This window comes from Rhineura floridana, chromosome 5 (assembly GCF_030035675.1).
Source record: "Rhineura floridana isolate rRhiFlo1 chromosome 5, rRhiFlo1.hap2, whole genome shotgun sequence".
In the NCBI taxonomy this organism is placed as follows: domain Eukaryota; kingdom Metazoa; phylum Chordata; class Lepidosauria; order Squamata; family Rhineuridae; genus Rhineura; species Rhineura floridana.
In genome coordinates this window covers 157637099-157654301 of record NC_084484.1, presented here as the reverse complement: position 1 = coordinate 157654301, position 17203 = coordinate 157637099, and the positions used below count along the sequence as shown (strand labels likewise).

Genomic DNA, 17203 nt, shown 5'->3' with positions numbered 1-17203 from the left:
CAGTTTTATTAAAAGGGCACATCAATAAAGAATAACCTATGCAAACATCCTACAATAAGAAGGCTATTTGAGAGCAAATAAGCAAGTGTTTGATAAACATTATCTAGAAAAGAACAGACAAAGAGGTCATAACAAGACAGAGGAGCAATATTTAAAAAAAGCAAGTCTACCAGGAACTTCATAAAACTTTGTCTAGACTATATGTCTAGTCAACCAGGCCTCTGTCAATAGTGACACACGCTGTTGTGATGCTGTAAGGATTTATAAGAATTACAAGTAGCATGTTACATTCAAAATAATTATGTAACCCAAATAATGCAGCCCAAAGAGCATCCTATGCAACAGGGATGGGGAATCTGTAGGCCTCAAAAAGTTGTTCGACTCTCAACTCCCATCTGCCCAAGCCAGCATGGTTAATGGGCAGCGGTATTTCAACATCATCTGAAGCGTCACTGGTTCCCCATTCCTGCCACACAAAATGATCTACCTCAGAGGTTTATATTGTCAAAATATGCAAATCAGATGAACATTAAAATCATTACAAGCAGGAACCCTTCTAAGGAATCTATACAGCTCCAGCCCGGCCACAGTCTCATAGAAAGAAGATATACTGAAGAGCAGTTAACTAAATTCTCAGCAATAACCTTCTGCGACAGGCCATTAGACAGACACATAGTAAGTTTTCAAGAAATCTTCAAAGGCAGCAGCATGAATAATGCAATGCAGTGGTCTTATCTGGTGGATCACTTTAGCATGGCTCTCTGTATCCAGAAGGGGTCGTAGCTGGTATGCCAACTCAATCACTTCTATTTAGGATACAAGGTTTTCAACAGAATGAAGACTGAACCACAAATTACAAGGGCTGAAGCTGCATGCCATCATTGTTCTGAACTTGCTTGACCCTTGCATGAACTTGCTTGACCCTGTTATGTTTCCTCTCCATCCCCCTCTATACATATTTTAAGTGGTTTAGAAGAAGCTACAGGTTCTTCCGTTCTCATGTCAAATCAGTCTCTCTGTCTGGGATGGGGAACCTGTGATCATCCCTGAACAGTGGCCATGTTGGCTGGGGCTGATGGGAGTTGGAGTCCAATACCTGGAGGGCCACAGATTCCCCATCTTTGCTCTGCACTCTTCAAGAGCTTATCTGACAAGTGAGGAGTTTTATTAGTATTTCTAATCATATTTAAACTTAACATTAAACTTAATGTCAGTGAACTCATAGAGTTGTATCCAGCTAAGTCATATTGAGAACAGACCCACTGAAATCAATGGAGTTGATGGAGTGGGTTTCAGTGGGTCTACTCTGAGCATAACTTAGTTGGATACAACTCACAGGCAACATCAGCTGGTGCGTAAGAACAAATATATCCACAAGGACCAAAGTCACCTGCAGGACAGAAGATACCAGCTACCAATGGGAAAGGAAAAGCCAGAGAAGACAACAGTTAGTCCAAAACATGATAAAAGTCTACACTAGTTTTTTAAAATCTAATCCTTTACTTGCCATCAATCACTTAGTTTAAAGTATGCCTCCCTGGGCAAAATATCAAGCACTGACCAGAATGTGTCCTTCAGGTCAAGCATCATGTGGTAAATTATGAATGTGGCAAATTATGAATTTTATCAACCAAAAGGCACAAATATCTGAGCAAAGTTCTGGTTTTAACCTATAAAGCCATACATGGCTTGGGACCACAATACCTGATGGAACGCCTCTCCCGACACAAACCCACCCGTACGCTACGCTCAACATCAAAGGCCCTCCTCTGGGTGCCTACTCCAAGGGAAGCTCAGAGGATAGCAACAAGGGAGAGGGCTTTCTCAGTGGTGGCCCCCAAATTATGGAATGACTTCTTTGATGAGATGCGCCTGGCGCCAACATTATTATCTTTTCAGCGCCAGGTCAAGACTTTCCTCTTCTCCCAAGCATTTTAGCATGTGTTTTTAAATTGTTTTTTTTTAAGTGTTTTAAAATTGGTATATTTGTTTTTAATGTTTTTAATTGTTGTAAACCGCCCAAAGAGCTTCGGCTATGGGGCGGTATACAAATATACTACTACTACTACTACTACTACTACTAATAATAATAATAATAATAATAATAATAAACATTTGCTTTCCATCTCAGTAAAAAACTGCTGTACTCAGCAACTACAAATCCTCACTTCAGGGAAGTTTGGGCACTTAGGCTCAGTCAAGGAGCTTGCCCTAGCCAGTTGAATCTGACTTTCTTAACCTCTTTACACAGATGGCACATTGGAGTACTTCTGAAACTCCCCTGTGTTTTAAATGCAGTTCAACATGCATCATGGAGGCTGTTCAAGAAAAATAAGCCAAAAGAATTCCACAGTTCTCCCTATTCCTTAGTCATCAAGTATGGTCACTGTCTCTCGTCTTAACCTACCTCACAGAGCTGTTGTGAGGATAAAATCGGGAGAGGAAGAACCATGTCTGCAGGCTACCTTGAGCTCCTTGGATGAAAGGTGGGATATAAATGTAATTAGTAATAATAAATGATTTCACTTAGTATTCTTGTATGTGTATAGGACACACAGATAGATATTGATCAGCCTGCCTCCCCCTTGTCTCTAAGCACTGCAAGGGGCATGTATATCCTGGATTATGCTCTGAGGTTGTAAATAAAGGTGCCACTTAGCGGCAAACCAATATTTTATTATTTCTTTATTAAATTTATATCTGCTCTGCCTCTCAGAAGGACCCCATGGCAGCAAACAAAACACTTAACAAACTACTGTTTTAATCTTAAAAACAGACTTCAAACTATATTAAAACAAAACAACTTAAGAAACAATTCCAACACAGATACAGATTGGGATTTTCATCAAGTATTATAGTAACTAAATATTATGCCAATTACCAAATGAAAAACTTTTGTTATGCTGCTCGCCCCCTTTACCAGCGCTATAAACCCAAAGTTGGTCTTTTATCCTTGAGCATTTAAAATCATTTTGATTTCATCCCATCCACCTGGCTTCACATTAAAATACACAACGGTACATATTAAACTTTTGGAAATGCACTATAAGTACATTTAGTATTTCACCATAGGAAAGCATCATTCATTTGTACCACACCATCAGCATACACAGCCCTTTACAGTATGCAAAAGTATAGTTCCTTGCCCCGAGGTGCTTACAATCTAAAATTTGAACTAGGGAAACAAAAAAGGGGAAGGGAGGGAAATGAAGACAGGGCAAACAGGGAAGCAATATGGGATTGCTTCAGCCTGGTGTGTAAGCTTACTTGCTGACTGAGCTATAGTAGGGCATGGGAGCCAGGGAGTTGTGCCAAAGGGTTCTGAAGAGAGGAGGCATCATGTGGATGTTCTGGGAGGCAGTTCCAAACAAACAGTCAGCAAGGGAGAAAAGAGTGATGTCTTTTGAGGGAGGAAGAGATCTTTGGAACAGCTGAGGGTGGAAGAGATGAAGGTCAGAAGCAGGGACCTATAGAGATATGAGAGCAGAGAGCTAAGGGAGGAGCAAGGCCGTGGAGGGCTCTGAAGACAAGGGCAAGCTTGGGCTAGATTTGGCAGCAGATAGAAGCCAACATTACAAGTTAAATGATGTTTTTAAAGGAGTATTTCAGACAGACAGTGTTACTGTCTGCATGTAAGTAAAGTTTATTTTAGTGCTTGACTAATGGCAAAGGCATGAAGGCTCCCCTTTTAAAAAAAATCCAAGACACAGTGCTGTAGCCGAGGAAAGCACATTTTTTTCACCTGCCTATTTATGTTTGCTTGTATTTATTTTATAAGGGTTACATACAAAATCAGTATTTGTGGTCCGTACCCTCTTGTCAGATACTTCAACCACCACCATCCCCAATAACCAGAAAGCATTATTTCATATTTGAAGCAATACTACCTTGTTAGAATACTAACAGGAATCTGTCAACAACATATGGCTGGGCAAAGTAGTGGATTGTAAGTTTCTACCAGCCAGTTGGAAAGTCCAGACCCTTCATGATAGTGCCAACAAAACTACACAAATTCATTCAGAATAGCAATTTGTTTCCCCCTTCAACAGCCTTTATGACAAATGATATGATCCAAGATTTCCCAAACTGTGTTCCATGGACTACCAGTGATCTGTGAGGTTCATTCGATGGTCCATGGCATGCCCTCATTAAATATTCATATTGATTTTAATTGTATTTTTATTGCTTCTTTTATTTGCATATTGTATTTCATTGTATTACCATTTGAATTCTACGGAATGCAAACTCATAAAATATAAGAAATAAAAGAAGTAATAAAATTATAATTAAAAATCAAATAGCATCAAGCACAGCACCTTACAATTGCTACAACAGGCAGGAAATCATTAAGTTGTCCACCAATACCGTCAGTAATTTTCTTGATCTATAGAGAAAAAAAGTTGGGGAACTACTAATCAGATCCAATTATGCTATCACAAGTAGATATCACTTGCTCTTAATACCCAATGAGAAAATCCAAAATTATTTACAAATACAAAAGTTATTTTCATTATCAGAGTTCATAACACTTCCCTAAGCCCAAACACTGAGTTAACGTCACTGTTCAAAATGGGTACGTGCATGTAGATGGATGGGAGTAATCTGTTGTATCCCAGTTATAAAACACTGCCTAACTTCCAACTGTCCCCAGCTACATGCGGCGATTCAAAGATTGCACTCCTATGTATACTTGGCAATAAGGACCACAGAACTCAGTGGTGCTTGCTTCTGAGTAAACATGCATAAGTTTAACTTGTAAGACACACTGAGCATTTGTGTAACAAAGGCTCTTCTTTAGCCAGCTGAACTTTTGATTTTATAGAAATGCAAACCATCTTATAAAGGACTTTGCTTATCATTTTAACTGCTAGTCTAAAGTAGGAACCTCATCAAAGAAAAGGAAAGAGGACCAAGCTTCACCCTCCACTCCCCCACCCTTGCTTTTTTAAGCTGGAATCCCTGCTTCCTCCAATTGATTAGCATAGATAAGTGAACAAGCATTCTCCTACCTACAGAGTGCCTGGCTTCCTCTAGCTTCACACCTTTTGAATTTGAGCTGATCATCACAAACAATAGTAAAACTTTAAAAGCCTTCATTTCATTCACTCACCAGAGCAGGGAGGGCCTGTTGTCATAATTACCTTGGCCAAAAGATTTGCCCAAGCCTGATATTAGGAAACTTTAATAGGCAAATTGTCAAGTATCACTTTCAGCAGGTAGACGTTATTTTGTTAAGTGCTATAGCAGCAGCATGAATCCTCCAATCTGCCAGCCCACCCACCCCCGTTAGCCCGCAACGTGGTTTGGCCCAAACTGCATCCATCTGTCCATCATATGAAGTTAAACCTGGGACATGTAAATCTGCAGAACCAAACTGTAAAAGAATTTCCAATTTGCCTGTGGAAACGGTCTGCGGACAAATACAGCTGGAAAAGAAGAATTGGAAACACGGTTAGAGTGTGCTCCTGATTCTTCCTCTGAAGTTGAATCACCTGATATTATGTGACTGATCACTCGCCTGTCAAAGTGGCCCATAGAGGGTGGGGAGAGCTTTGGATCTGGCCCACTGACCCCTGTGCTATAGGATAAACATGGCAAAATATTTATATGTTGTATTTAAACACTGACTTGTGTACGAAATGAACTGAACTCTGTGACATCATGGAATGAAGTTCTAAGATGCATAAGATAAGTATGCATTATGTAGTTATCTATTGGGAAACAGTGTTTCTTGGATGTGCTCCTTTAAAACAGGGATGGCTACCTAGTGGCTCTCCAGATGTTGTTGGACTCCAACACCCATCAGCCCCAGCCAGCATAGCCAAAAATCAGGAATGACAAGTATTGTAGTCCAAAAGCAGCTACAGGGCCACAAGTTAGCCACCCTTGTTTTAAAAGAACATTTCAATTGCTTTTGCAGCCTGTGTCTACCATTGTATTCTGAATGCCATGATCAAGCATAAAGGTTTCTGCATATTGAAAGAGATGCAGTTGTTTCAAAGCTTGAGAAAATCTTGTTGTGTTTTTGCTGCATCTTTCACATCCTTAAGCAACTATTGGTGGATGCTGCAATTCTACAACCATTTATTCCCTGGCATGGGCAGTGTCCCCCCCTAAGAAGAGTGTCCAGAAAGAAATCAGGAATGGGCCCTCAAACTATCACACTCCCTCTTCCAACTTCATCCTAGCAAGAAAAAGCAAATAATCAAATGGAGAGACCCCATGTGTTTTCACTGATCCTGTGAGACTACAGTCTTTCCCATTTTTCACCAAGTATAATGTATAACGTATAATGTAAATGTACTGCCTTCAAGTCGATTCTGACTTATGGCGACCCTATGAATAGGGTTTTCATGAGGCAGAGAGGCAGTGACTGGCCCAAGGTCACCCAGTGAGCTTCATGGCTATGCGGGGATTCGAACCCTGGTCTCCCAGGTTGTAGTCCAACACCTTAAGAGAGGAAGAAGGGGTTAATTGGAAGTAAATTCCACTAAATGTTTTTGGTTATTCTGCCAAATAGATGTGTCTTACCCCTTGGTGATTAGCACATGTCCAAGCCTTAACAAACACTTTTGCTGAAGCAATTATGGAATTGTTTAGTTACATGTAAAATTAATCATTTTCAATCATCCAGACTCTCTGGAAAGAAGTTAATATAAAAAAGAAAAGAGAGGAAGAAAAAAAATCAACACTTTCAACAAGAACACTTTCATTAAAAGCAACTATACCACATATACTGTTTTCTTTTGATAAATGTAGAAGTGAAGCATAAAGGCAGCAGTCAAGAAGACTGGATCCATGTGCACAACAACAGCTTTCCTATTGTCAGTTATGGAGAAATAGCCCCAGTCTCACAGAAATTTGCTCTTCCAGAGCAAGCAGTGGGAACTTATGGCCTGCAATCAAGGGATACGCTCTGGCATCTCAGAAAGTTGCTACAACTTGAATAAAAGCATAAAATAATGGAAGGAATGCCGAGGTGTATTTTAAAAACACTCTTTTTCTGAAGCTTTGCTACTAATGGAATCATTTTGTGAATTACTTAAGCCTTACTGTCTGGAATTTTACATTCTGAGCTAGACATGACTATCATGCCTCCCACATACACATCCCACTATCAAAGAGTGTGTTTGCTTTAAAAATAGCACTTTCCCATCAGCAAGGCTTTTCTCTGTACAACTTCATTGAGTTCTGTGTTTGTATAAGAGATTAGGAGCATGATGTGAATAGCTGTGCACAATGAAGAGTTCTATCAATACTATTAACAGTTGTTTGACCTTTCCTTCCACTGGAAGTAGACTTGTTGTGTCACACTCTTAATGGTACTGGCAAAGGGATAAAAATTACTTCATAGCTCACTTTATACTCATTCACCCAGCACAGGATGCCTTTAACAAATATCTCCCATTTTCAGAGAATTTTTCCACTGCTCCTCAGCTGTTTTTATTTATTATTATTAATATTACTTAGATTTATATCCCACCCCTCATCCCAGCAGGAGCCCAGGGCACGAGTTTTTAATAAGTAGATATTACTCACAAAGATTTAGAATTCAACTTTTTGCAAGAGTTCCCCCATTCTCCCAATTTGTCAAAGACATTCAAATCTGATGTTCTATTTCGGTTTAGACAGTTCGTGAAATCTTTACAATATGTTAATGCCTTTAAGATCTATGTATATTTCTAGTACAGCAGAAACCAAGATAGATATGCGTTTGAACAATAAACTTACACAGATAACTAAAAGTGTGCTTATTAGTGAAATATAGAATGTATTCCCATATATGTAGGCATAAATCACTCCTATACCACAGTCTGTGCTAAACAATTTATCCTGTGTGCTATTTACACCAGGCAAAAATTAATAATCCAGGCTTTTCACTCCATTTTCTTTATCTATACTAAATACTGGGACGCTATCCATACTGCATTAAAATCTGGAGAGAAGAAATGGCTTAGCCATAAAAACTGTTCTGTACTAATAGAAAAGATACATCCTACCAACCTTTTAAGTGAAAAGTATGCAGCAACAGAATTGTGTTTACATTTAGGACATGCCTGAATTAGAAATGAAGCCCTGTTTGCCTCTTGTGCCACACTGTTTCTAACACTTAGCAATAAACAGAGAACGTGCCCCCCCACACACACAAGGCTTCTGCACTCTACTAATAATTGCCAATCCATCCACTAAAGAATCACAGATCTTAAAGGCAAGATAGCAGTTCAAAGAACAAAATTACCACCAGCAAGTCCACAATAAATGAAGCAAAAATATTAACAAAAAATCAATCCCATAGTCTCTTCTTGCATAGATTTTCTACAGGTCACCACACATTCACCAGTGCAATGTAGAGATTCCTGTGTTCAAATTTCCTCTTGAACATCAAGCTTATAAGGGACCTTGGAGGCAATGGCAATGGCTCTCTCTCAGTCTAATCTACCTCACAAGGTTGTAATTGGTGGGGGGAGGGGGAAGAGAAGGATAACCACAGATATAACAGCCTGAGCTGCTTAGAGAAAGGACAGGATGCAAAACACATACATACAGGGTACATCTTACACCAATTCCGTGTATAAAAATATAATTGTGAATCAGTTGTTCAGTATCTACAGCTTGCAGGGAAATAGGGCAAATTGTGCAATACTTGCATGGAATCTTTCGCTTACATTTCACACTAAGACTTGATGCAGCAAAAACTAATGTAGAAGACTATATGCAAATATTAATTGTCACTTCAGAGCAACAGTCATTCTTATATATTTATTTTATTTATTTATTAGATTTACATCCTGTCCTTCCTCCTAGCAGGAGCCCAGGGCGGCAGTTTCTTATTTGAACCGTGGAATTCTAATGGCCTACTGTCTCATGAGAAAAATCCAGAACATTTTGGCAAGAATTTTATGGTATAGTTATTTGTTGGAAGAATACTTTCAGCTGATTGATTTATCTGTTTCCCAGCATTTTATTACTATCAATATTGTAAACAACATCTGAAAAGCTACTAGCCTAACATTTTTAATTTATTATTTTACCAGCCTGCTACAAGGCTAATAGATTGCTTTCTCATTCTGGTGGCAGATGAGGTTAACTCCATCATCCATTGCCTGCATGCAAACATAGGCTTCTAGGTTCAAGGCAGGCTAGAGTTTTTTTAAAATTAAGAGTCTATCAATTGGACTGGCAAAGAAATGATAAAGCCTGGGGTGTTAGGAAGATGTGGGAGCTTGGGGCCTTCCATTGCACCTCAGATCTCCTGCCCCTTACATCAACTTTTTCTCATAAACAACTTTGCTTAGCCTTACTGGGTAGTTTTCCCTCTCAAAGTGCCTAAATTTGCATCTATAACAAATAAATTTGCACATACAAATATGTGTCACATGCAGTTATCTTTTTACAGCTCTAGCAATACTCTTCTCTGCTAGCCCTTTGCCTTTCTATACTGCATGTGGCTTCTTCTGAGTCTAGCACTGAGTTCAGCCCTCTAAAATGTCTGGATGGAATTCCTGATTACCAGTGGCTACCAGGCAAGCTGTAAAATACAAAGCTAATTGCCGCATTCTCTTCATACGCACCCCAAATACTTAATTACACACTATAAAGCACTTTTCACAAAAAAGTATTCTAAAAAATTAGTAGTTGCAGTCCAACACTCCTGACCACAAAATTTTAAAGTTGTACTAAACAATGGTATGGGGGGGGGAGCTAACCCACATATAAATCTGATACTATCTAACAACTGACTAACAAGGTTACTTTGTCTTTTTTCATGAAGATCTAGCCAAGACTTGTGGGTGAAAAGGTTTTGCTATTGAAGCCAAGATTTTCCTATCACTGACTGCTGAGAAAGAGAGCAAGTTAATGGAACAGGCAGCTTAGCTTTAAGTAACACACAGAGAGAGAGATGATGGCAGGCTTGTAGAGAGAGGGGAAAGAGGGCAAGAGAAAATACACCAGTTGCCCCCCAAATTTGTTATTTCTATTAGCAAATACTGATTTTAGCAAATACTGAGCTAAAAAATGCCCCTAAAAAGAAACATGAACACAGCAGCGCAAAGAGTGAATGGGGGTGGACTAGGATTTGAGCACGTGGATGCAGGGCAGGCGTGAAATGGAGAGGATTTGGGGACAGAGACTATGATGGGGTCGAAGGTAACTAGAATCTCAAGCAATTATATGGCAGGCACCGGGTTATGGAGAGGGGCAAACGCCAAGAGATGCTAGCAGCGCGATCCTACGCGTGTTTGCTTGGAAGGAAGCCCCTCTGGAGTCAATGGGACTTACTCTCAAGTCAGCGTGCACAGGCTTGCAGCTTCAGAGGAGACAGAAAGAAAAGAGGGCTAGAGCACCTGCAAAATTTCTGAGGCATCTTGCGGGAGGGAAGGACGATGTAACCTGGCAGAGTTATCAGAGGACACTTCCACAGAGAGAACTGAGGGGCGTCTAAAGCAGCCTTCCGCTAGGAAGGGAGGACCTCACAGTTTCCCCCCAAAAGGATAAACTGAGGTTCGGTTCGGTTCCACACATGCCCTTGGGCCCATCCCTCCCCGGGCCGCCCAGCCGAGCCTGCCCGCTCCCCAGCGCGGCGCCCTCACCATCAGCACTTTGGCCGCGTTCTCCAGCTGGGCGATCACCTCGGGGGCTCCCCCCGCCGCCGCGGCCGCCGCCATCATGGTCTCTCTTCAATGACGCGCCATGCACAGCATTCTGGGACCAGGCGGCCGCCCAGCCAATCCCCGATCCTGGCGGGCGGGCGGGCAGGCAGGCGAGAAGGGAGGGGGAGGGAGTGTAGAGAGGAGACCTAGATAGTAGCGCCCGCAGAGCGGCTTGTACCCCCGTCGGGCGGCGCTTCCAGAGGGATAGTGGGTCCCTCACCGAAATGGTCTTGAATGAAAAAGGGCGGGAGGGTGCGAGAATGTGCCTCTTTCTTCTCCCTAACAGTTATATAGACTGAGGGTGTGTGTGTGACGCGGGTCTGCGCCTTAATCGCAATTTAGCGGACACCCCAAAAGTCTCTTCAGTGAGGCTCTAACTCTGGGTTTAGTTTTCCTTTGTTGTTGTTGTGAGCCTTCAAGTCGATTTCAACTTATGGCAAGCCTATGAATCAGTTTTCCGTGCCAGGACTCAATATGTGACCAAAACTGGGTGGGTGGGTGGTGAAACGTAAACGTGGAAAACGCCTTTGAACATGTGCAGAGTGCTCGTCACTCTGACCACGGAGTAATCGCAGCCCAACCCAACCTCATGAAGGATCTAGAGAAGGGCTTACAGGTCAAAAGGGTGTGCCTTCGAAGCAGCCTTAAAACCAGGGTAAACGATCTTTCGGGTGTTGGGTTTTTTGTATTTTCATATCGCTTTTCAGGGCTTAAAGAAAAGGTAAGCTAAGCAATAGGCCATATACCACACGTGTTTGCAAACGCACACTGAACATGAAGTTGGACAAGTACTTGCAGGCCTTCCTGAGCCCCGACTGGCATCCTTTTTCCGATTAGTAAAGCAGTTTCACCAAGCCCAGCTTTTGAACTTGCTTTTGTAACAGGCAGAGATGAAATAAGGGCATCTTTTCAGCAGCAGCGCTTGATTAACTTTCCTTTTTTTTTGTTTACAACAATGCCTGAAATTGTAGAATCTTTTTTTGAATGTCCTTTAGTTTCAAAATTGTTTTGCTACTTTTGCAAGGCGGCTCCTGTTCAGGAAATACAAATCCATAGATCCTTCACATCTTGGTGTATGCATTTTAAGACTTCTAGACAGAAGAGTTTTTAATAAATCGGTGTTCCAAATTTCTGGCATTGAACTTAGAGTATACTAGGACAGCAGGCTATCAAAAACAACTTGGTTACTTGAAATAACACAGAATTCACTTGTTTGTAAGAACAGGAGTAATGTAAGGGGGGTGGGAACAAGAACAAATTTTCCAGACACTTACTAAGAACCACTGCAGATAAATTTCAAAGAGAACTGTAAATAAATTGAATTACTCCACTATCTGCAACTCTAGAAGATAAGACTGAAGCTAATTATCATCTCATTGCACTTCTCCTTTGTCCATACAAATTAATAGTAATTGAAATAGCAGAACCATACAGAAGTTAAGCATGGGTAATAACAGTGACAAATGTGACTGTATAATCCTACAGTCTGGAACAATTTGATATAAATTGTTATATAAACACCACCACCATTAATCATCACTATGATAAAGTTAAGTATTAGAATCTAGCATGAAAAGTGAACTCAAGAAGGTGAGATCATGCAATACACCCAACTCAAATTGTGAAGTATTATAGCACAGCATTGTCAAAACTGTGGTTATTCACAAATCAATCTCACTGCATTTGCACACTGAGACTTCCTCATTAAGTTTACTCAGGATTGCTGCCTTAATTCTTCAGTGCTCTTTAGCATCATTATTATTATTTTACCACTATTCCATTAACCCAGAGACTCCGGATGGTTTGTAAAATCTTATTCAGCTAAAATGTGGGCAACCATGCCTCCATTTGCACTGAAACAAGCAACTCAGTAGCCTGTCCTCAGCCAGCATCCTCACAATACCACCGGAGCAAAGTTGTAAAATACCATTAAAATGTATGGGTGATACCCAGCTTACTCGTACTCAGTGATACGATCAGCATTGGATGCCGCCCTATAGAAGTGATACCAACAGTTAAAATGCAGTAACTGCAATAATCCTCTCTAGAGTTTATACCAATCACCTGCACGGTTCCTCCAGTTTTGATGTCACACCCAGACAATATTTATTTATTTATTCGACTTATTCCTGGCAAATACTAGTACTAATACTAATACAGGATGCTGAAATTTGACTGATTCTGCATGCAGTATGAAACATCCTTGAGCCCTACTTCTGAAGAATTTGAAGTTTGAAATACTAGCATACTTGTGAGCATACTTGTGGCACCTCTTAATATTTCTTGATTTTTTTTTCAGTAGAGCCACTAAAATTTTGTTTCATTAAAGCATAATACTCTTAACCAGCTAGCAACATCTGCTGCACGGTAATCCATACTAGTGTCCTTATCCTTACAATATTTTAATATTTTAACACATGTACAAGGTTGTTAAACTGTGCGTCCTGAAGAGATTAAAAAAACCTAAGATGCAGTATCACTGTAAGAGAAATATAGCTTCACCTTTCTTTTGTAATTATGGTTAAAGGTCAATTCCTCCAATGTTGTTGTAAATGTTATCAATACTGGCAACCATTGCCCTCTCAATAAGCAGCAGCAACTCCACTAATGGGAGGCTATTGCTACGCCTCCACCCCACCAGGCAAGCTGCTCCTGCCTGCAAACAAAAGTTTGTGTTCCCTTGAGATCCTTGACTTAACCCCAGACTCAGAGGAGAGGCCTAGGACCAGAATTGAAATTATTAATGATTCAATGGTTAATTAACCATATGGATATCGACAAATAATGTAGAATGTCATTGCATCCTTTATTCCCAAATTAGAAATGTCCTTTGTGCTATTTCTGAAGAGGTCTGTTCCCATATAGGCATCTGTGAGAGCAAGCAGGTTTGGAGAAGAGAAGGATGGAGCAGCCTTGTGGGAGACAGACAGAACTTGTAAAGAACAATCTGCCAGGCAAAAGACTAAACTGGAGAGAAGTGTGGACAGTGAATGGGGAAGTCTGCACAGTGGAACAATGCTGGGTAGAACACTGCACAAAGTGGGGACTGAAGGGCACATAGTTATCAAGGGACCGGGCTTCTTGAGGGGACATGGTCTCTTTAAGACCAAGGTTGGTTACGACTTCCGGGAAGGGTGACTTCGCTTGTGCCTGCTTTTGGGACGGGCTCCCGCCTCAAAAGAAGCTTATTCAGATATAAATCAGTCAGAACATTTTTTTTTTTTGACTGATGAAATTTCTCCCGGGCAGGGAGAAACGTAGAGATCAACCTCAAAGCCTGTTTTTGTTGGGAGGACTGGATTTCATTAATTTATGAGATAAGGTCCAGCCAACAATGCCGGACGGACTTTCTAACAAGCTCTATCTGCTTAAGCGATACGTTTATCTTTTCTTCAAAGAGAGAACAGACTAACAGGCAAGCACCCTTCTTTCTATTATTTTTTTTACTTGGTTTAAATTGTTGCAGCAAAAGGAGATTTGTCAGATTGATCGGCTTTGGATGACTTCTGGGTGAGATATAGCTCTTCTCTGTTATTCACGAAATTAACAGCTTATCTCTGTTTCTGTCGCAAAAAGCTGTCCTGGAAGTGCATTCTAAAGATAATAAACAGAAGAGGGATTTCTATTCCTGATTTCTATTCCGAGGAATATTATATTGTCTGGGACTATTCTCTTTTTGGTCTATTTTATTTTGACGAATCTGCTTCTTCACGACGCCACTAACTGTTTTGATGCTGGGAACTAAATTTGTTTTGCATTCTTGCACAAGAGAGATAAGGCAGGTTGCTCTGTTTATACTGTGATGTCATCAAGCCTGGAATATTAACCCAATTGTTGCTGAAATAAGAAGTGGTTCTTCTTTATTTTTGTTTTGCTTTGTTTTCGTGGTTTTAAAAATGGCAATCAAGAAAGTGGCTGAGAATCTGGAAGTAATTATGTTTCAGAAAATAATGGATGAGATTGAGATAACGAAACAAACCCTGCGACAGGGTAGTAAGGAGCTGAAAATTGAACTGAGCAAAATGACGCAGGAGCTTAAAGAAATAGGGGACCCTGTGAGAGAGGAGAATGAGATCAGAGATGAGAAAAGAAAAAATAAAGGGAAGATACAAGCCCTGGAGATTGGAACAAATGTGGAATTGGAAAAAGATCTGGAGTTTATGGATTTTAGAAATAAAATCTACTGTTTGGAATTTAACGTTATCTCTGAAGAAATTAATGAAGATATTAGAGATAAAGTTATCAATGGCTTGGATAATCTTCTGGACTGGAATGATGTGATGGAGCTTGATATAGAGAAAATCTATGGAATTAACTGCAGCCATGTGACAATGGAAAAACTCTTAAGAGATGAGCCAGTGCATTTTGTAAAAAAGAAGAACACAGATATGACTTTACAACAGTATTTCAGCAACTTATTCAGAATGGATGGCAAGAAAATATTTGGGATAGAGGAAATTCCCATCAGACTCTTATTATATGACTATGGCTACAACAGCAAGATTATTATGGAATACTGATAATGGAAGATTGGACACTGAAATTACTGGACTTAACAGGACTATTGAAGATGGAAGATGGAACTAATAGGGATAATGGAATAATGGCTATTGAAATTATTGGACCTAACAGATTCTGATGAGATGGATTAATCGAAATGTTTATTTGGACTATGGTTATGACAATAAGATTATTATAATTATTAACGAGATGGATTAATTGACATGTTTATTTGGAGAAAAATTGATAGATATATTTCTTAAAGAATTGAAACCTCTATTTGACTTTTTGTGGAAAGAATAAAGTAATGTTTATGAGATTTGATGATTAATTAAGATAACTACTGGAGGAAAGTGATTTTATAATATGATTTAAGAGACAGGATTGTTATATATTGTAGACCTATAACTGATTTGATATGTGACAAATGGGAAGTCAACATTTTATTTTATTTTATTTTATTGTTTAATCATTTTTGTTTTGTTTTGTTTTTTGTCTTTGAATGTTTTATGATTTTGTTTTCTATGTTTTATGAAAATTTGAATAAAAATTATTGTAAAAAAAAAAAAAAAAAAAAGACCAAGGTTGGTTACATTAATGACAAAGCTGGCTGGAAGGGGGACACTGAAAGCTAATTAGCTCAAGGCACTACCAGACGCTGGTAGCTGGTGGCTCAAAGTATCTTGGACAGTTCCTTGAAAGTTCAAACTAAAACCTAGAGCAGATTCCGGTGCCCCACTGGCGTGGAGCCACCAGGTGCCACTAACCAGACCTATCAATACAGGTTTCTTGCTGCATAGTGCCATGGAGGTAACAGGTCTCTTGCCGGTCAGAAATCACAGCCAGGTGACTTGAGATATCCCTCATGGGGAAAGATGGAGGTATTTCTCAGGAAATGTAACTTCTGTTTTTCACAACATTATTGTCTTTTCTAGTGAATCGTTTTCTCGTTGTGTGTCCAAAGTATGATAACGTCAGTTTCATCATTTTAGCTTCTAGTGATAGTTCTGGTTTAATTTGTTCTAACACCCAATTATTTGTCTTTTTCGGCAGTCCATGGTAAGTGCAAAGCTCTCCTCCAACACCATATTTCAAATGAATTTTTCTCTTATCCGCTTTTTTCACTGTCCAACTTTCACATCCATACATAGAGATCGGGAATACCATGGTCTGAATGATCCTGACTTTAGTGTTCAGTGATACATCTTTGCATTTGAGGACCTTTTCTAGTTCTCTCATAGTGGCCCTCCCCAGTCCTAGCCTTCTTCTGATTTCTTGACTATTGTCTCCATTTTGGTTAATGACTGTGCTAAGATATTGATAATCCTTGACAAGATCAGTGTCCTCATTGTCAACTTTAAAGTTACATAAATCTTCTGTTGTCATTACTTTAGTCTTTTTGACATTCAGCTGTAGTCCTGCTTTTGTGCTTTTATCTTTAACTTTCATCAGCATTTGTTTCAAATCATTACTGGTTTCTGCTAGTAGTATGGTATCGTCTGCATATCTTAAATTATTGATATTTCTGCCTCCAATTTTCACACCTCCATCTTGGTCCAATCCCACTTTCCGTATGATATGTTCTGCGTATAGATGAAATAAATAGGGTGATAAAATAAATCCGTTTCACACCCTTTCCAATTGGGAATCAATTGGTTTCTCCATATTCTGTCCTTACAATAGCCTCTTGTCCAGAGTATAGGTTGCGCATCATAACAATCAGATCCTGTGGCACCCCCATTTCTTTTAAAGCATTCCATAGTTTTTCGTGATCTACACAATCAAATGCTTTGCTGTAATCTATAAAGCACAGGGTTATTTTCTTCTGAAATTCCTTTTTCCATTCCATTATCCAACATATGTTTGCGATTTTGTTTTAATGTTTTTGATTGCTGTAAACCGCCCAGAGAGCTTCGGCTATGGGGCGGCATAAAAATGAAATAAATAAATAATATCTCTTGTACCTCTTCACTAACTTCACTAACTAATAGATTCACTAACAGGCAAAAAAAGAACCCTTGCGGTTTAAGAATATACCTTTAGCCAAAATA

At 39.7% G+C, this 17203-nt stretch overlaps 1 protein-coding gene across 1 annotated transcript in view; it reads right to left on the bottom strand.

Moving 5' to 3' along the window:
- Positions 1-10826, bottom strand: part of XPO4 (exportin 4) — an 85285-nt gene extending 74459 nt beyond the window's left edge. Inside the window, exon 1 of the mRNA XM_061628581.1 lies at positions 10593-10826. Within this exon, the coding sequence (XP_061484565.1) occupies positions 10593-10670 (78 nt within the window). The 5' untranslated portion in view covers positions 10671-10826. The remainder of the gene's footprint in view (positions 1-10592) is intronic.
- Positions 10827-17203: the final 6377 nt, after the last annotated feature.